The sequence below is a fragment of the Vanderwaltozyma polyspora genome, genomic scaffold (genome assembly GCF_000150035.1).
Source record: "Vanderwaltozyma polyspora DSM 70294 KpolScaffold1052 genomic scaffold, whole genome shotgun sequence".
Taxonomy (NCBI): Eukaryota; Fungi; Ascomycota; class Saccharomycetes; order Saccharomycetales; family Saccharomycetaceae; genus Vanderwaltozyma; species Vanderwaltozyma polyspora.
In genome coordinates, this window is record NW_001834653.1 from 41,993 (window position 1) to 63,587 (window position 21,595).

A 21,595-nucleotide genomic window follows, 5' to 3' on the forward strand; every position below is an offset into this window, starting at 1 on the left:
AATACCACAAAAACAGGGTGGAAAAAAAAAAATGTTTCGGGGAAAACCAGGGCCCTTTTCCCGGCAATTTTTAGGAAACCAAAATTGGAGGTGGGGGCTAACCCCATTTGGACCACAGCCACTCCCAAATTTTTTTACCCTTAAGGGGAATTTACCCTCCCAAAAGATTTCCTCAAGGTAAGGGAAACTAAGGTTTAATAGATGTTTTTCGAGAAAGTTTTTCCCAAAGAGGAAAGGTACTGCTTTCTTTGACGGAATATCCCGTAGGATTCCGGAGTAAAAAGTAAAGTGAGGTATGCTGTTAGCCATCTTTAATTAACATCAAATCACATCTAATTACAACTAATTATTTTTCGTTTTTCAATGCTCAAACATAATAAGAGAGGGTTAACGCCGTGCGGCAAGTAGAAGATGCGACAAAAGTAAGTAATACCAATTTTATGCACTCAAAGAAAAAAAAGAACAGAAAGAAACAATAAGTGAGAGAGAAACGAGGGCATTCGTTACAAAACAAAATAATTACCCGGAATACATAGTGGTGCAAATAAATTTAAATACTATGGAAATTCCGTTTTCTTTCAACAATCTCAGACAACTGCACAGGGGCCAACCCACAAGACATACATAACGTGATCCAATTGGATACGTAAGTTTCTGAGAATTTTCTTGTCAAACTGGCCAATAGCCTTAGCATGAGATTTTTGTGCAAGGCCCTATCAACGCTTCTTCTTTGATCCGATACCATGTTGGTATGCTGTTCTACAGAGATATACGAAGAACATTGGATGTGTGAGGGGTGGAAAAAACAAAAGAGGGCACTAAAAACATATTGTCAAGAGAAATCAAAGAAGAAACAAAAATAGAAAAGGCGACAATGAGATAGAAAAGAAAGAATTAGCCGTATATCTCGCTGCCTTTTCCCAGCAAAAAGACCTGAAATGGCAAAAAAAATAAAAATGGAAAAAGCCAAAAGAGAGGCTTAATTCCCAGGCACTTTTTTAAACGTTCGTCAAAAAGGACTATAACTGCTCGAGAGAATCCACCGAACAACTGTCAAGAAATCTCGTGTTCGTTTTTACTTTTCCCAAATCCCCCGCTCATCCATTCATTTACTTCCTCCCTCACCGGCGCACCCCCCATTCTCGTTACTTATTACATACACTATTTTGTCCAAGAAATCAAACAAATGCACTTTACTAGTACTTCTGTTGGCTTCTATTCTCCGCCTGTCGTGTACAGATTTTTCTCTACAGATTCACCATCAATTGTTTCAATTAAATCTTTCCTACCGGAATTCACCAACGTTTCTTTTTCTTCTTCTTTTTTCGAAACAAAAACTAAAAGTAACGTCTGAAGAGAAACCACAGCAGCCACCTTGTCTCTGAGATGGCATATCTGGTGGTCCTCTTTACTTTTTTTCCCTTTTTCTTTTCTCTGTGGTTTTGAGAGTGGATACTTCAAAGTATGGATTCTGGTTTTTCATTTTTTTCTTATGCTACAGTACGTTCTGGGGAGATATCCCTCCCTCTGTGCAACTTTTCTATTTCTTTTTTAACAAGAAGCTAATTATATTAACAAAAAAATAATATAAAATAATATTTATAGTTTCGAAATACTATTAAGACGACAGCTTCTTATATAACAGGTTCAACCGCTCTGCTGTTACTTACTTGAATTAATTGTACTCTTGCTTAATTTCCAAGTTTCTTAAGGTTTTCTATTTCAACCAAGAAGATTTTTTTTTCAATTTATTTTAATTAGTTTTATCTATTCTAATTTAATTTAATTTAGTTTTTGTTTTTTTAGTTCGTTCTAAAAATTTTAACTTCAGGAATTTTCGATTACGGTTTAGTTACTATTCCCTGCAATCTTAGCATTATAAAAACTTCCGTGCTCATCCCAAAAGTTTTTTCTATCATTTTTTTGAGTTTCGATTATTGTTCTTCAATAATTTCAAACAATTCATCAGTTAGAAGGTTTTAAAAACCATAATAATTGAATTCATTATTGCTCACATATAAAAACTATAACTTCCAAGTTTAATATCACCTGGCATCGTTAGTCTCGTAGTACTTTCGTTTTTGAAGTTTCAAGAATAATATATTTGCAACAAGTCATAATAGTTATTCCCCGTCACATCTTTATTTTTTTGCATAGTGGCATTTCTATTAGATTGTTTTAAATTTATCATTAGATAGGAATTCTTCTTTGAAAGTGAAGATATACTATTTTGCATTTTACATTATCAACATTTTTATTTTCTTTTTCATCAATTTTAATATTATTAATACCAATTAAAATTAAAATTAAATGAAAAGACATTCAATCGTTTCCTCAGAGGAAAAAATTTCAGATGTTATAGTTTCAGAATCAACTACTACCACAGGGTCCAACTTCCCTTCAAACCAAAGGAATGACAGCGGCTTTAAATCTTTCAATGATATAGATACTTCTGAGCGTACCTCAGTGGAGTCTTCTGAAGTCTACAGATCTGGTAGAATAAGGAGATGGATAGATTCGTATAAGCGAGCTGAACATCCAAGAGAACATATCGATGGTTTCGAAGATGGTGAATCAAAAGATGGTATCCATTTGAAGAAACAGATGAAAACTCGTCATGTCGTCATGATGTCTCTAGGTACTGGTATTGGTACTGGTCTTTTGATCGCTAATGCCAAGGGTTTACATTTTGCAGGTCCTGCTCCTTTAGTTATTGGTTATGGTATGGTTTCTTTTGTCACTTATTTCATGATTCAAGCAGCTGGTGAATTAGCTGTCGCTTATCCAACTTTACCAGGTAATTTCAATTCTTATTTCGGTATTTTAATTTCCAAACCTTTCGGTTTCGCTACTGTTTGGTTGGCTGCCGTTCAATGGTTAACCGTTCTACCTTTAGAATTTATTGCCGCATCATTAACGATCAAGTACTGGAATGATAGAATCAGTGGTGACGTTTTTGTCGTTATCTTTTACGTTTTCTTATTATTTATTCATTTTGTTGGTGTCCGTGCCTACGGTGAAACTGAATTTATCTTTAACTTGTGTAAAGTGTTAATGATTATTGGTTTCATTATTTTGTCTATTGTCATTAATGCTGGTGGTGCCGGTAATGATGGTTATATTGGTGGCAAATACTGGAATGATCCTGGTGCTTTTGCTGGTGAAACTGCTGGTTCCAGATTTAAAGGTGTATGCTATATTTTGGTTACAGGTTATTTCTCTTACGGTGGTACCGAATTATTCGTGTTATCTGTCAATGAACAGGAAAACCCAAGAAAGTCTACTCCTCAAGCTGCTAAACACAGTATTTACCGTATTGTAATCATTTACTTATTGACAATGATCTTAATTGGTTTCAATGTTCCTTACAATGACCCAAGATTGATGGGTGCTGATGATGCTTCTGGTAGTCATGCTTCTCCATATGTCTTAGCAGCTTCTATTCATGGTGTCAAAATTGTTCCTCACTTTATTAATGCAGTTGTTTTAATCGCTTTGATTTCAGTTGGTAATTCTGCATTATATGCAGCTCCAAGAATGATGGTTTCCTTAGCTGAACAGGGATTTGCTCCAAAAATTATGGCATATGTTGACAGAGAGGGTAGACCTTTGGTATCCTTAGGTATCTGTGCTCTGTTTGGTTTAATCGGTTTTGCCGCTTCTTCATCTAAGGAAGAACAAGTTTTCACTTGGTTAGCAGCTATTGCTGGTTTAAGTGAATTGTTCACCTGGTCTGCTTTTTTCATTTCTCATATACGTTTTAGATGGGCCATGAAACTACAAGGTAAAGACATAAAAGAAGTTGGTTTCTTGGCATCAACAGGTTTATATGGTTCATTTTACGGTCTATTTTTCAACATTCTTGTCTTTGCTGCCCAATTTTGGGTTGCCCTTTCTCCAATCGGTAGTAAGAAAGTTGGTGCTGAATCTTTCTTTGAAAGTTATTTGGCTTTCCCAATTTGGTTATTCTTCTATTTTGGATACATGGTATGGGCAAAGGATTTCACTTTCTTAAATCCTTTGGAATCAATTGATTTAGATTTCCATAGACGTATTTACGATCCTGAAGAAATGGCTGAAATAAACAGGCAAGAAAAAGAAGAATATAAAAATTCTAGTATAGTAGGAAAGATAATATACTGGTTATGTTAAATTTTTTTAACTGCATGTGGTTTCAATGAAAACATTCATAAACAAAAAAGACAATAATATATCAGATTAATCATCATATTTTAAAGGCGAAGCCTTTGATTTGGAACAAAACATTGTAAAATAGAGAGTAATAAAATTTTATATAATAATTTAATATCAGCATATTAACTGCATCATAAAAACCCCCCTTTGTATAGTATTATTTAGTCAATTTGAAAATGATCATTCTTAGTCATCTATAGAAGGACGACCTTTTTTTAAGTTTGTAGACTCAATTAACGAAGAAAAAAAAAGGTAAGTTATATCAAAGTCATTAAAATTAAATAATCGATACTATATAATTTATATTTTATAAATAGTAAAGTTCTTTACATGAAAACTCATTAGTAAATAAAATTTTATCAATGTTTAAAATCGACATGCTTCTAGAGGTCAACTCCGGCTTTTAGCTTATTTAACCCATTCTCTTGGAGTAGTAGTAACTTTGATCAATTCTTCTTCATGAGAACCTGGGGCAGCATGGTAATCGTACAACCAAGAAGCATGAACTGGCAAAGTCATCATGATGGATTCAATACGGGAACCTGGAGTTCTTAAACCGAATTGAGTACCTCTATCGTACATGATGTTGAATTCGACGTATCTACCACGTCTAACAGCTTGCCATTGTTTTTGTTCTTCAGTGAATGGCATGTCCTTTCTCTTGGCGACAATTGGAATGTAAGCAGAGATCCAAGCATCGAAACTATCTTCAACAATCTTCAACATTTCTTCTGGATCTTTTTCGTTGTAGTCATCAAAGAAAGTACCACCGATACCACGAGTTTCACCTCTGTGGGTAATCATGTAATATTCGTCAGCCCACTTCTTGAAACGTGGGTACAATTTGTCATCGTACTTGTCTAAAGCGTCCTTGTGTAATTTGTGGAACATTTCAGCGTCTTCTTCGTATAAGTAAGATGGGGTCAAATCGGCACCACCACCGAACCACCAAGTTTGTGGAGTACCATCTGGGTTCCAGGTTTCGAAATAACGGTAGTTCAAATGAGTAGTTGGAGCGTGTGGGTTATGTGGGTGAATAACCATACTCAAACCACAAGCGAAGAACTTAACACCATCGGCAGCTGGCAAACCAGTCTTAGGGTCAGTTGGCAAATCTAAGTTCTTGTGATCATGTTTCATAGCGGAAACAGCTTCTGGAGAAAGTTGACCATAAACAACAGAGACATTACAACCACCCTTTTCGTAAGTGGTACCATTTTGGATAACCATACTGGTACCACCACCACCGTCGTTACCACGGGTCCAAGTATCAGCCCTGAATTTAACATCATCTTGAGTTTCTAAAGCTTTAACAATTTCAGCTTGTTTACGACGGATTAAAGCTTCCATCTTTTGTCTAGTAGACAAGTTCTTTGGATCAGCTGGGGCTGGCATATTGACTGGTTCTTGATTGAATTTCTTGGTGAATTGGTATTCTAGAATCTAAATAGAATTAATAATTATAATAATATTGCAAGACAAATCATCTGAAGATTCTGATAGGATAAGAAATTATATTTTCTTTTATATATAATTTATTTCGAAATTTTTTAATAAGATGGTTGAATTGACCACTTAAACGAAGGCGATTTCGAACCAGATGAAATTTCAACTTTTTTTTTTAGAAAAAGAAAAAAAATGCAATTTCGAAGGACAGAAAATTCACGTAGTAAGAAATTAAGAAAATGAATAAGCTGAATAGACTTAGAAAAAATATTGCCTTCGTTAAGAAGACTCCAGCTAAATTTAACATGTACATATTGTAGATTACTACTAGAAGAATTATTGGCATCTAATAATTGTAAAAAAAATCTAGCTGTTTAACTTCTTTTAAATTTAAGGTTATTAGATATGTTCAGAAAAGGTCAAACAAAAATTATACGAGGATGAATCTATATATTTTCTAGGAAATTACATTATATCATTCAGCAAAAAATTAATAATCCAACAACTTTCTCAAGCTGATTACTGGTTGATTACTGGTTGATTCCTGGCAGCTCCAATGTGTTGTCTGTAGAGGTCCTAATTACTTCAATCAATTAATATTATCTTGAATTCTGTAACATCCTTATTGTAAAGAAATATTCACCGCATGCCGCCATTGGTTTTGCCAGAAACACAAGAATGAAGAAAGTGTGGATCCATCCCATTCAAGTCCATCGTTTATCTTTCAAACGAGATGGCTTATACTATCAGCATTTTTGAATGGATTGTTTTTATTGTCAGTATTAATTAGAATTAATAAGACGTTTAGTTTGGACCTGATATCAACTGGAATTGGCTGTTTTTTAAACCATTTTGCATTGTTATTACGTTATTATTTGAAATTTTTTGTTGATTCAGTAAAGCTATGTCACTTAGATCGATGACGCTATTTATCATTTCTTAGCCTATTTTATGATCTATTGAGTATCAACCATATGTCAATAGATATATGCTGCAACATATGAGAGCGTTATTTAATTTACTATTTCATTTTACTTTACTTTACTTTACTTTTCTTTTCTTTACTTTAAGATGAACACCATTAATAAATTTTGAATTCTAAATTTCAACAAGCCTGACCCATTTTAATAGAAATTTTAATATTTTTGGAATGAAATTGCAAATGCCAATAATGGTATCATACTATTATGTCCATTTCGTCTATTTCTCTCTTGTTTCATCTGTTTTTTCAGGTATTTTCATTTTCTTCGATTTAATTTGTTTTTCTACGAAATTTGTTAAGATATTAATGAAAGACATCCCGGCATTTGAAAAAATCTAAACGAGCAACAAATTATAGACATAAAATATCAAGACGAATGTATATCAATAAGTTTGTGGATAATTATTATTGATAAATCGATTGTGATTTAAATTATTGAGTTATCAACAATTGCATGCCAATAATCTTATTCCTAGGTTTAGTAATACTTTGCCACCGTTTTTGAATAAAGAATATTTAATCAACATCCAGGAACGAATTTTTATTTACGAATATATCAAAGTTTTGTCTCTTAATAACGCATTAGCAAAGAAATAATTTACATAATGAAAAGGCATACCTTCGACTGTATTATTTGCCTTTTCCAGCTTTTAAAATAATTATACGCTCGTAAACTTAATTTCCACAAACTTTGATTAAATGGGGGAGAATAATCAGACTGGAAAAAATTACAAAGATAATAATAAAAAACAAGCTCTTCATATTTTTAATAACTGACTATGGGAATTTAATTTTCCATTTAACTTAATTTTGAGGTATTAATTAAACTTATACTCACAGATCCTTTTGTTGTAGTAAACAGGTATTATGAGAAAGTCATGGCGGTTAATTATAACTTATACGACTGTAATAAGTTTCAGGCCCAACAATTTTTTCTACGTTCTAGCCACTCCTCAACTCGTTTAGACTTATAGTAACAACTTAAAAATCAAATCCAGTTTGAAGTTTCATAAGTAATCTCCTGAGCTATATCCTATTTGGGATCTGTTAATTTCTAGTTCATATCAGCAAAATAAATATACGTTTTGGTAATATTGATCAAAGCATCAAATAATATTCAGTGAGATAAATTAAATATAGAAAATTATTAACCTAATACTGAAAAGGATGTAAATAAAATATAATCTTGAGTGGAAACTATTAATTGCTGATCTATTCTGCTATTAAAATTTTTTGATTTCGTTTATACCTTCTGATATTAAGTTTTAATATCAGAAATTTTTTTTTGAATTAAATAAGATGTAAAATTTCAAATAAACCAGTATTGATGAGGAAAAATATAATATATCAAATTATAAAAACTACTGGTTAGTTTTCTTTTTAGAAGTCAAATTCTGCTATTGTAAATTTTCTTTTAGTTAGTTGTTATTTACACACCATAATAATTATTCACTTGTAATTCATATTTGCTTTTCTGATATGGACTAGAAACTAAAATATTTCGAAATAATTGGTGTTAGAAAAAAGTGATTACCTTGTCTAAATAGCATTCCTTATTTATTGGACAATCATAACAATATATATTATAGGAAAATATAATTGCCTTTTAATTGACATTCGATTTTTGATTTGTAAACCAGCAGTTCCATGTAGAAATATTTATACCAATATAGTATCCAATTTGTAGAGTTTATTCTTGTAATGAATTTGCTTCTCAAAATATCACTACCATAAATTGGTACCATTTAAGAAGGAAACAGAGCATTCCAAGACAATTTTAACCTCAAATCTGAAGAATTTCACTACTTCAAATAACTGCAAAAATGTAATATAACTTGGATTGTTTCAACTATAATTCTGTTATACTTGTATGGGATACAGTATTTTAGTGTAATTTCTTTTATTGTTACAGCAAGCATAAAAGTAGAAGTGTAGAGCAGTATCAATCTGAGTCAACGATAACTACCAATAGGAATGATGTCATGTACATGCCCATTTAAAATTCTGGAATTAGGTAATTTGGGTATATTTTACCTAAGCTCTATTTCTTAACATAAATGTCACAAATTTCCTTAATTTTATCTAATCCATCAAAACTTGGCTATAAAGAATGGAATGACGTTTACCATGGTTAAGATTGATTTTAGTAGCAAGATGAAACGGATCCAAGTTCCGTTATTTTTAAACCGTTCCTTGTGCGCAGTGATTCAGTTTTAAATAAGACTGAATACCTTACCGTGGAGTAATCCGCCTTATCCGTTTCAAACGCTTTTTAAAAGTTCACATCAATTTTTTCTCAGATAGCGGTTGATAGAAAGATAACCGATTAGATAAGATATCAACACTTTGCCTGTTCATAAATAGAAAAGTTAAAAAATATCATTACCTAATAAATGAAATTTCTAGGCACTAAATCTCTGGAATAGACAAAAAGGAGCATAATCAATATATTATCAAACGTAAATGCAATTGATTGCAATCCAGTATGCTCTCCTAATTCTTGATTCCAGTTATAACTATAACAGCTGCGTCATCTTTATGAATACCGTCTTTTGTCATGATTTTGCAAACAAAATTAAGCAAGAATCGAACAAATCATGGAGTATTTATTTAGGAAGCTAGTGTTCTGTTTGATTTTATTTTTCATTTCTTTTTTTTCCCTATTAAATTAAAAGAATAATCTGACAAGAATAACCAACCACATAATAATTGCATTCAGTTGTAGAGTTTCCAGCAATGGAACAATTTTATTACTCTAATATTTTTCAAAGTATTTATTGGAATAGATCTATTAGGTATTTTTATGAAGAGAGGAACACTAATTTAAAACTCAAAGAGAACTAAAAACAACCTGAATTTCAAAGTTACCATTCCAGATACTAACCTAAGTAGAATTTTATAACATCACTAGGCTATACCATCAATGTTTATTTAGTCAATATCCATTTAATTTTGACGAAAAGATAAAATATGATCAAACTGCTTTTTAAAGTTTTCCTGTACATTCTTACTTACATTAATGAGTGTTAGGAAGTCTTTTAGAAAAAAGTAAATTTTCTAGCTTACTTTTAAAATTTATGAAATTAAAATTTTGATTTTTTAGTATTCATAGAATGTACGTGGAATTATCAAGATTAAGATGTGAAAGTGTCACAAAATGAACTTTACAAAATTTAGACTATAAATCATTTTATAATGTAGGTTATAATAATGTCAACTAACTGGCAAAAAGTTTATAAAACTGAAGAATTATTACGGTCAAGTTTTCAACCCAAATTGCCTAATGTACTTCCCTTGTTTTTAAAAAATTATTAAGGTAAAAAAATCGTAAAATTCAACAATAATCACAATTGCTTTCACCAAGATAGGATCAAACAAAGTACACACTTCATGGTTCTATTTTTAGACCATTAGATAGAATCATTAAATAGAATACCATTATTTATCAGCATTCTCTCTGGGTATTAAAGGTCAGCAGGAAGAAAATAAGAGGAGGACAAAATCGACAGCGCACTATGACCATCCATAGCTGACAATAGTTTGTAATCAGAGAAAGCCCAAATGCCTTAAAAGGAGAGAAAAGAAAGAAATGATAATATTTATCCAAAATAAAACAAAACAAATTCAATAATCTAGACTTCAAGACTTCATTTACAAGAAGAGAGACATTGAGTATCCTTTTGATAAACTACTAATGTATATACATTTCAAAGCACCAATTTAATTTGTACCAATAAAAAAAACTAATCTAGAGGTTTTGAAGTTCACCTTTCTAAGTATAATCAATTCTTAGGAAGCTGTTAATTCCTTTATTGGGAAACATATATAATATTCCTCAATGCTAAAATACGTGTTACATGTCGAGAATTTTAATATTTTAGCGATTTATTTTTATGATTTGGTATTTAAAAAAAGTGGCTTTGATTAAAATAGAATAGAACAAGTACTTACAATAAAAAAGATAAAAATTAGAAGTTAAAGATACAAGTAAAGCCTGTCTGACATTTGTGGAGAAGGAGAATTTTAATTAATTACTAGTGTAAAAACTTGTCTTACTTGTTGTGAAGCTAATTAAAAACAAGAAGAACATATTGGAAATTATCTATGGTAGGGTTTTGTTGGGAATTTTGTATCGAAATTTTGTATAACCAATTCTATATCCCAAAATATCAATGGTAGCAATAAATATGTGAAAATGACATTTTATATAATAAAATAAAATTTACCCTCTTAGAATAATGACAGAGAATAAAACTTATGATATTATTCCTTATGAAGTAACCAAGGACAGGGAATACAAGAACCTTTAACACTAATTAAAGATGCATTTAATTATAGCTTATATTACCTCATTTTTAGCAAGTGTACACGGTTTAATTAGGTCGATTTTTTAGTGAACGCAGGAAAATTTAAACTTCAATCAATGAAATTGTTTTAGCTGGCAATCTAATTAGAAACTGTAGTAGCTTGATGTAATCAATGTAAACAATCTAACTTTTTATACTGGGATTATAGTTATTTCTGTTGAATAATGTATAATCCCCTCTCCCTCTCTTGTAAGATAACATAAAACTCACCCATTAAACTGGGCTATTTTATTAATAGCCCAGTTGTTTACTACAAAGGCAATTAATGCAATATTGACAAGGCAATACAGCAATTGACATGGTGAACGATATATTTATCCTTCTTTCGTATGAATTAATAAGAATCAGGGTCAAAGAAAACAATTTATTGTCTTGATTGTACCCTATGCGATATATGGACCATTTACTAAGTTAAAGTTGGTTAATACGCCATGCCATAACAAAAAAACAAGAATGAGAAATAAGACGGAATCAAGATCCGTTTCCATTATATCAATTGCACACTACTATCCATAAATACACTTTATTGGAAGTTTCCATTTATTCAATATCGGCTTCTACTACCTGTCACTTGTTACAATAGATTTCCCAGAAGTAACTAGAGGTAATAAAGAATCAGTACAAAAGACAAACGCCTTTAAAATGGTACGATTAGATACTATATCGTTTACATATATATATTGGCTGGCCCATTAATAGTTTCCCCTTATGTCATCATTCCAGAGGTATGCAAACCACCCCTCCCCTCCCAAGGTTAACAAATGTCATTACTATTATCCAAAATAATGAAATAGGAAACTATAGTAATTTGTGAAAACAACAGTGAAGCTTACATGAAGTACTATTGTAGTTCTGGATTAATATTGCAATTCGAAACAAACTTGAAATTCCTTCGATAAGAATTTAGATACTTGGATCAAAAACGAAAATAAAGACAAAACACATAGATGAAATTGAGGAAATAGTGGAGAGAGACAAAGAGCGAAAGAAAATAAAGTAAAATTAAATAATATAAGGGAGCTAGTAGAAAAAGAAAAAATCAGAATTCCTTAAGGGATAGATGGGAAACATTAAATGCACACCATTACTTCATAACTAAATGGTTTCAAGATTATCATTAGTTGATGAATTAGAAAACAAACACCACCAATAATACATATCACTAGAATCCCTGTTGATATTCTCTGCTCCACATGAAGTTACAAGCAAATATGGATATCGATTTCGATTTCTATTTTTAAAAAAATGCAATTTAAGTAACGTCAGTATACCTGAAAGAACGATGAAGAATACAAGGATACTACATCATTTCTTCTTTGTCAATATCTTCTGTCCAGGGTGTTCAATTAACTGTTCTCATTTTTTTTTTGATCTTGAATCGATAAATCTTAAAATAATGATGGATAATAATTCTCATTCTTATCTTATTTCTTTTTCTAAAAGATTACTCAATCAACACAGAATCCTTCGTGGAAAACCAGCTCGTATCAGTTGCTCGGCTCGAAATTTTCCTAAAAAGTACAAGCATTTTCTAAAAAAAGAATAGAAAAGATAAAGAAGTGAAGAATTTATTGATTGATTATCGTTCTATAACGCTACATGCGCTGCAATGGTCTCACCGATCCAAATAGTTCAAGCAAAGAAATAGATACAAAAAATAAATATTGAAAACCACATCAATTAGCTAAAAAACCTAACAAGATACCGTAGAAATTCATGTAAAGTACGTGGCATATCTCTTACAAGTGGAAACAATTAAATTTCTCTCAGCCAAAAAAAAAAAAAAGGTATTATATGGCTCCTCTTCTCTTTTTCTTGGGTTCTAGATGTTTTACATTAATATTTATATTTTGCCTTCTCGTTTGTACTGCTTTTTTGTAATTATACCTCTCTCCCTCTTCTTCAACCATCTGATATATGTATGGTCCTGTTTCCTTCTTCCGACTCTAGTGTTTCATATCTAAGTGCGTAGTTTCTCTGTATCAGGTTGCAGCTTGTAAAGACTCATCAAGATTTATTCCCTGTCTCAATTTTTGGCATCTTTCAGTGAGAACCAAGAGTTTTCTGAAGTATAAACCTTCAATTTTTACGTACAAGTATATGTAATATATATTATAGTTGGCGAAAAAAACTTATTATCAACAACATTCCTTTTTTCGTATTTTTGATTTAAACTTTGTCTTGGGAATTGAGGTTATCGTATTTTATCTTTGTTGGGTTATTTGAATTTATGTTGGGCTATTGCAAAAGGTGTTACGTTATTGTTTTAATTAACTAGGATTAAAATCTAAATCTAATTTTAAACCCATTAGAATGCAATACAATACAATACAATACGATGCAATTCAATATGGCAGCACAACTTGATTAGATTTGACTTGGCTTTCTCCTTCAAATTAACGTACAACAGAACTGATTATTAAGACAAATATTATTTCCTTAAAACATTTACCACAACAAAAATCAATAAACCATATGAATCCTGTTGCTATGCTATCTTCGCAGTTGGAGTTAGAACTGACTTCTGTCTCCAGCCATTCCTTTGTCTTTTCTATATTTGCATCTCTTTATTTTTTTTCTCCCTCTTTCTCTTCCCTCTGACACAAGTCGGTTCTTACGTACTCTGAATTTACTACATCTTATTTTGTGTAGTGTCTCCCCAAACAAGACCTCTTATCTCTACAGAGTTTGCCCACAAATCAACATTTCCCGTCCAGATACGAAGATATGCTTCTTCCCTCCCGTTGTGGTAAGAAAGAACTACATATTTACTATCGTTATTGTTATTGTTATTGTTATTGTTATTGTTATTGTTATTGCTGTAGCCACTACATTTACTATCAAGTTACTTTGCTATTTCTATTTTGGTTTGCTATCTGTCAAGATTTTTTACTATTACCGTTTATAACTAGTTGACTTATGGCAATTTCTACTAATTCTTCTGAACCTTAGAGTTGCTACATATGCTCAATATCTATTGGGTAAGTTAATAGTGGAGATATTCAAAAAGGAATAGGTATATGTCACTCGCTTTATTGCCAAAATATGTGATATAGCATTTCTTCCTTTGTCTTTTATGTGTCTGTACGGGTAGATGTTTAATCTGCATTTCCATCATTATTGTTCTTTCGAGGTCTATAGCCTTATAAACAAACCCCTTATCGACAATACGTACGTAAGTTAGTATGTTTGTGATCTCGAGCAAAAAACTGTAGGAAAAAGTAAAAAGAGTTTCATCATTCCACGTTTTGTACTAGCGTATTCTCTATATTCCCTTTCTTGAACTAACGAAAACCAGTTTCTACTCGAAATCAGAATATCATTAGTCTTAGTCTCTTGCTTTCTTTTCTGACTATACAAATTTCCACTTTATATACATTTTTTTACCCGTACACTTCACTCCAATTGCTAAATGAAGGGGAGAATACTCTCATATGCAAAGCAAGTAATTGCAAAATAAAACCGAATTACATTCATTATACCATACTGTTTGTTTTACTTGATGTATTTTCTATATATTCATTTTTATTACTCGGTGGGTGCGTTTCTTTACGTAGAACTATCTTAGATAATATTTATTTCTTGAAATTTACAAAATGTTTCCCATACAAACTTCTAACAATTTCGAAACTCATTACCTCCACCCTGCGTACAAGAAACATATTTCGCACAGTGTTGTAGTAGTGTATTTCTTGCTTCACAGAGATATATTTTAAGTTTACCCAAGTTAGTTATTACAACTAGTAATGTAGAAGATATATTATGTGTACATTTACTTTTTTTTAAATAGAAAGAAAGTGAATTATAATTGGTATATCGTATCAGTAGTAGTGAGTTAAAAAAACTGTTGCCAATATTTTGCTTGTTTGTTCATTGGATCGAGTGCTCAGAGTTTTCTGATCCAAAATAAATCCAACGAATTTGGTTTCTTATTTTTTTTCCTTATCAACCTGCTTTTTTTGGATTATCCTTAAAACTTTATTCCATATCCACTTTCCAATCCTGCCAGTTTCTGTCTTTCTGTTTTCCCTTGATGGAAACACTTGAGTATTGATATTGTGATCTTTTATTTATTTTTTTTTTTTTTTGCTACGCTCGATAAACTCTCCACTGACTCAGTCTTCTTAGAAGGTGAATTGAAATGTTTAGAATTTTAATACACTTTTTTAACGTAGTAGCCTTTTTAAAAAGACCTTTTGGTTTCAATTACAACATTTGTCTGCAGTATCATCATCATCATTATCATACATGTTTCTAAAGGTTCACCATGTACATTTGTGTCTTTGTTTGTACGAATTTTAAATTTTCCTTCTTGCCAATCAAGAGGGACATTGATTTTTCTATATTCAGTTCCATCGCTCCACGACTGTTTCATAGCCATTCTCTTTAATAAATTAGTGGTTAAGGTAAAATTTCTATTCTTGCTATTTTCTTCTATTGATGAATGTATGTCTCTTTTTATTATTTCCATCTGCATTTCAATGATTATAATTATTATTATTATTATTCTATTCTATTCTATTCGAATTCACTGATTCAGCTGTGTGTATGTGTTGGGTTTTTTTTTTTTTTGCTGTTAACAGTTTATATCCTGTTCGATTGATCAACATTATTTGATCTATATAAGAAGCAAACTCCATATCTATTTTCGTATTCGAATGGGTTTCAAATAGAAACGTTTTGATTGTATTTCTTTATTGGGTTGTAACTGTTTTAATTAAATCATTTTATATTATATATTATATACTATATTTCATATTTCATTTTTCTTTAATTCTAGTCCCTTGTAAACCTTATATAGTAGGACCCCTCTAAACATTTTTTATCATATAAAGGTGTCCCCGTTGAATATTGTATCAACAGATACTGATTTAATTCCAATCTTTTTTTTTTAATCATATGGCTATTAAGGTTTAGAAAGTATCTATAAAGTTACAAAACACATTATTATTTTATATTTTAGAAGTCAACTTGTTACTCTCATTTATTATTCGCTTTTTTTTTGGCTTAATATTTGCATATCTAAATAATTTCAGTCTTTAAGGAAAGAAAAAATATCAAGGTTTAGGAAAATAATTAACTATAACACAGGACAAAAAGTAAAAATGAGTTACATTAGCATATCAAATCCTTCAAATCCACGTTATAATTTCGCTTATGCCCATGACGGTAATGCATCGTTCCATATTAATGACATAATGATGTCAGGTAGCAGTAATTCACATTTAATGTCACCATCTGTTTATACAGAAAAGAAATTTCATACATTGTTACCTCCATTAGTAGATCAAGAAAATATGGATAATAATTTGAAGTTAATATTAAATAAACATTCATTTGACATGAATATTTCGAAAAAAAACAATCCATCATATAACACCAATAGCCCAGTGAAATGTAACAATACAAGTAATGCCGTAAGGGTTTCAAATTCTCAAATCGATGAAAAGTTTGCTACAAATAACAACGGTCAATTTGAAGATACTGGTTATAATAAATATAAAAATCTAATCTATGAACAGTTGAATATCAATTACCTTTCCTCTCCAGACAGTAAATCATATTCAAGTATAAAAAAATATGAGAATAATGTTTCAACTTCAATACCTTCTCCAAAAAGTACAACATTAAGTCTCACATCAAGCAGGAAGAATAGTACCACTGCAACAAGTTCATTATCTGCTAGTTCTAACTATAATTATGGAAATATCATATCATGCAAAGCATACAAAGAACAATTATTACCAGCTTCCCCATCTACAGAACCTGCTACAGAGAATACAAATATCGATGTCGAAAGAAAGAAAACCACTACAAAAACAGAGGATATACGGATTCCAAGTTCTTTCACTTCAATGGAAACCTCAACTGAAGGTCAATTAGTGGACTCAAATGAAGCTAGCGCTAGGAAAAAAAGACATTATAACAAGAAAAGAATTGTTCCAGAGGGAATAGAATCAAGCAGAACTCACATTTTAAAAGCTGACATAGTTAAACGCCGTAAATATATTTGTCGAGTGTGTTCCAAAGGTCTCACTACATCTGGTCATTTAGCAAGGCACTATAGAATCCATACTGGTGAAAAAAATCATTTTTGCCCATATGAAGGTTGTAATCAAAGGTTCAGCAGGCATGACAATTGTATTCAACATTATCGAACACATTTGAAAAAAAGATAAAATAACTTTCAATTCAAAAAATCAATCTATTTTAATAATTACAAAACTATCGCTTTAATTAGGAGTCAGTGTAAAATAAGGATTCACAAGATAAATAAATATACGTCTTCAATCGTTTAAGCTTCTGCATATTAATATTAATTATTCACCATTCACTTGTACCTCTATTTTTATTTTTAAATATTTTTTAATGAATTAATTAAATTATTTAATTAACTACTAAATAACATTTTTAAACAAAGGTAAACTTGTCTTTAAATATTACAATTTTTCAACTCTATCCATTTGTGTTAATTAATTAATTTATCAATAAATATCAATTTTGGCAGATTATTTAGTGGCCTCTGTTTCATTTCTTGGCATACATTCCAATGTCAAAATATCAAGATGATTCAAAATAATTAATTGAGTAAGGAAAACTAAGCGAACAAGGAAATCTGAAATCTGAAATCTAAAATGAAAAAATAACTTAAAGGTATTTAACATAGATAAATAATTATACAACTAGGTTGTTTAAGATATCAAATTGTATGTATTATTCCATTTAGATACTGTTCATGATATGTAGTATCTTAAGATAAATTTAAATATGAGTAATCAAAGTGGTATGTTAAGAGACTTTTAGCTATTCTTTTGACCTCTAAATGTTCAATATGCTAACTATTTATCTTGAAAAGTCAACGGTGATGATAATGATGATGAAAGAAGAAGAATAAGAGAGCAATTAAGAGAATTGTTCCAATCTTTGAATTCTTTAGATGGTAGTGGTAGAAACTCAGATATTGTACTTTCCCAATTACTCTCCCAATTAATCCCAGAATCTCTTCAACAAGAATGGTTTGAGTCTATGAATGATAATTCTTCAGAAAAAGGTTGTTCTGAATCATTTATAAGCTCTTTACCAAGATTGAAATTAAGTGATTTGAAAGATCCAATTAACGATAGCTGTTCAATCTGTTGTTGTACATATGCAGATGACAAGTATCCATTAATTTCCAAATTGCCACACTGTGGTCATAATTTTGATTACGAATGCTTATCAATTTGGCTTTCAAAAAATAAAACATGTCCAATGTGTCGTGATGACATTACATCTCATAAGGAAGTTATTGATACTTCAAATGTTGAATTGGAGGAGGATTGGGGGATGTATGGCTAATTTACACCAAACTGGATCATATTGAATCTAGGATGACCTTGTTGTTCTTAATTTTATTTATTAGTTATACTCTATTTTAACTTTGGAACAAGTTTAGATATTTTCTATTACATTTTCAGTAATCTCATTTATGGAATGAAACCAAGTCTAATATTTAGTATTTACATTAGATTCGTTCAACATCAACGTAAAGGGTTAAAACAATTAAAAAAAAATCAATAAATATAGGAAATAAAAGGTAAAATAATGATTGACATTTCTACTACATGTTTCAATAGGAAGTGACAAGTTTCATGACTGGTCCATCTACTTGTTTAATTTGTTTTTGTTTGTTTCCCCAAATTGCAATTTAATCAAGTAAAATTCTTGATGTAATGCTGTTCATTGTAAGCTTCAGTACATATGATACTGGTATGTTTATGTATATCAATACATCAACTGCAAGGATCGAAATAACTGACTTAGTCTAATATAGAGAAAGAAACAGCTCTTAAATTCTTTCATTAGGGGTTTACTATTGCCATTGCCATTTTTTTAGATGAAATTATAATCCCATCCATAAATTTCCTAAATGGTAGGCAATTACAACAAGTAACCCTTTAGAGGAATCTAGAATTATTTGAGTCTTTGACAAATGTCCATATAATATGAATTAAAAATTAATAAATCCAAATACTAAATCTTTATCCTTGGTCAAATTTCAATATTAAGTAATCCTTGCAATATCCTTTAGCGCTAGTCTTTCTTTAATATATGCGTTGAGAAACTCAGTAGAAACTTTAAATGTTTTTCTATTTAAACAAGTGTTATGTACAAAAAGGGTAAAACATATTACGACATTTTAAAGCTTTACGATACTTGTCTTAAAAAGTGAAATTAACATGGTGATTTGTTAGGGAATATCTTTTCATCTTTTATCTTAAAGCTACTAAATATGGAATTAAACAGGAATTAGTATGAATACATTTTTGATGATTTGCCATGTCAAAATTAGGAGGCTTATTCTACAAAATATGGGTTATCAGAAATTTGATTAATCCATAGAATTTGAATGTCTTCTTCATTATGATTTAGAAAGGGAATTTTTTAAAATTCAGGATCTAAAATTGGTAGATAATTTCTTTTCTGAAAAAAGTTCAGAGTTCCTGAGGACAGAGTATTAGATTTATACACTGAAAGCAATATGCACAGTAAAACAAAGCAGAAGATTGTTTATTCTAGCGATATGTTCTCTCAGGAGATTAATATCTCATCGCTGTTATATGGAATGAATGGTATTTTCAAAGTTAGAGAATTAGAATTTGAAAATGGATTTTTCAGAATTTATTCATCCTACCTTACCTTTTCACTATTATAACTATCTTGTAATGCGCTGGGTTAATTTCCTGAAATAAAAGTGACTATAAAAATCAATATATTTAAATTATTTATTATTTATAGGCTAAGGTCTCAGATAAAATTATACAAATGTACCCACACACATAAACACACAAATATATATATAAAGTAAATGTAGCATCAATTATTTATTGCCTGTTATCTTATCTTAAGTATATCTTATCTTATCTTCTCTTATCTTACCAAAAAGAGAAAAAAAGATAGATGTAACGTCTAGTATTCGTACTCAATTACCTGTTATCAAAGCATACTTAAAGAAAGGGCGGTAATTAAAAAATATAATGCATTTCATAAGTCACGGCAACAAAAAGTGAATTACGCCAAGAAAAAACAGATCCAAATCACATGATAAACATATTAAATAATCTACATCCTATACTACAAAGAGAATAATATTAAAGAAAATATAAGGTATCTGAAAGTGAGTATGGATAAATCTTAGGATCTATAAGTAGATACAGAATTATGCGAATTTGGTGTATCAAGTAAATTTCATCCCAGAGTTATTGTAATTTGATTTATCGATTGCTCAGTAAAAGAATTTAATGAGGATATTGCTGCATTAATGAATGAACAAATGAATTCCATGTCATTCGTTAAAAATATACACTCAGACACATACCTTTTTCATAAATTGCCATTTATGTATCAAATTAAATTTCTTGGCCCTGTTAATTTTTGTAGCGCCAAATGCCTATCTTGAAATCTATATCCCAAAAATAATTCGTATTCGAATGCATTTTACAAATGGGTATCATATTGTACAATTTTCTTATTTATTCTTATCAGCAGATCGGCGTTAAGCTCACAACAGGGGAATATATCCATACCTAGTTCCGAGGAGATAAGATACAGTTTGATTTGAGTGGAGGCATAGTATTTTCTTTTGATCTCTCCATTCAAGAGTGAACAGATCAATTTCTTTGAATGATATTGAAAATTGTAAAAGAAAAGAAGGGAGTAGACGTACCTAATTAGAATAGTGTTGATTAGGGCAGAGATAGAATATTACATATGTAGGGTGCCCCACCACGTTCAATTGGGGAACTTTAAAAACTATATTTCCACGTGTATATCACGTTTTAGAGGTAATAAATTGTCCTACTGTAGTGAAAGGTAACGGAACAGAGAAACATGGGGAGAAGCATGCGCCTCGTTGATGACCCTCCATTTCTCCTCCCACCCTTATTTCTCCCATTGATCATGTATCCACGTGCATTGTAGGCGTACAGGGAGATTACTCCATTCAAGCACTTTATCGCATCTCATTTCTTTTATGAGTTTTCTCTCAAAAGAAATTTCACTTTTATTGCGACTTACGCCACTTCGTTACCATCTTTCCAAAAGACGTTACCATCATATTATCCATTCACTTGTGCAGAGACTACTCTACATGTAAAGATGCGTCACCACAATAAAACAATTTGATGTAGTTGTGCGGGGTGATCATAGCATTCGTATCAAATGTGGGAGAAAAACTGTATAGTGACATGTGTATAGTTTGTTTTAATAGCGGGTTTAGATTATTACATATTTCCCAACAAGTGAATTGTAGAGGAAAGTACCTGCAATGAAAAGAACTCACATAGCCTGTCAAAACTAGTACTGTTTTTTGTCTTTTTTCTTTTCTTTTTCATAATCAAAAGTACGCTGAATTACGTACGTACCAATAGCTCAGATGGACAAAAAGAGACCTACAGGCAAGACTAGCACTGAGAGTAAAGAACATACACACCAATAATTTCCCATGCTGTAATAAACACAGCAGATGTATAAAGACGGAATTATGTAAAACCAGATTCTACCCGCTCCCGTTGCTGCGGCATGTTCTCACAAATCTCTCTCTCTGCACCCACCACGAGAAAATAAA

The 21,595-nt window shown here is 31.0% G+C and overlaps 4 protein-coding genes across 4 annotated transcripts; 3 read left to right on the forward strand and 1 right to left on the reverse strand.

Moving 5' to 3' along the window:
• Nucleotides 1-2,310: 2,310 nt before the first annotated feature.
• Kpol_1052p16 (amino acid permease) lies at nt 2,311-4,152 on the forward strand (the record flags this gene model as incomplete). Its single annotated transcript, XM_001644477.1, has 1 exon — nt 2,311-4,152. The coding sequence occupies one exon, from the start codon at nt 2,311-2,313 to the stop codon at nt 4,150-4,152; it is 1,842 nt and encodes a 613-aa protein (XP_001644527.1).
• Nucleotides 4,153-4,602: 450 nt separating this feature from the next.
• HEM13 (coproporphyrinogen oxidase) lies at nt 4,603-5,589 on the reverse strand (the record flags this gene model as incomplete). Its single annotated transcript, XM_001644478.1, has 1 exon — nt 4,603-5,589. The coding sequence occupies one exon, from the start codon at nt 5,587-5,589 to the stop codon at nt 4,603-4,605; it is 987 nt and encodes a 328-aa protein (XP_001644528.1).
• A 10,505-nt stretch (nt 5,590-16,094) lies between these two features.
• Kpol_1052p18 (uncharacterized protein) lies at nt 16,095-17,168 on the forward strand (the record flags this gene model as incomplete). Its single annotated transcript, XM_001644479.1, has 1 exon — nt 16,095-17,168. The coding sequence occupies one exon, from the start codon at nt 16,095-16,097 to the stop codon at nt 17,166-17,168; it is 1,074 nt and encodes a 357-aa protein (XP_001644529.1).
• An 847-nt stretch (nt 17,169-18,015) lies between these two features.
• Kpol_1052p19 (uncharacterized protein) lies at nt 18,016-18,327 on the forward strand (the record flags this gene model as incomplete). The annotated part of the gene is made up of 1 exon (XM_001644480.1): nt 18,016-18,327. The coding sequence occupies one exon, from the start codon at nt 18,016-18,018 to the stop codon at nt 18,325-18,327; it is 312 nt and encodes a 103-aa protein (XP_001644530.1).
• Nucleotides 18,328-21,595: the final 3,268 nt, after the last annotated feature.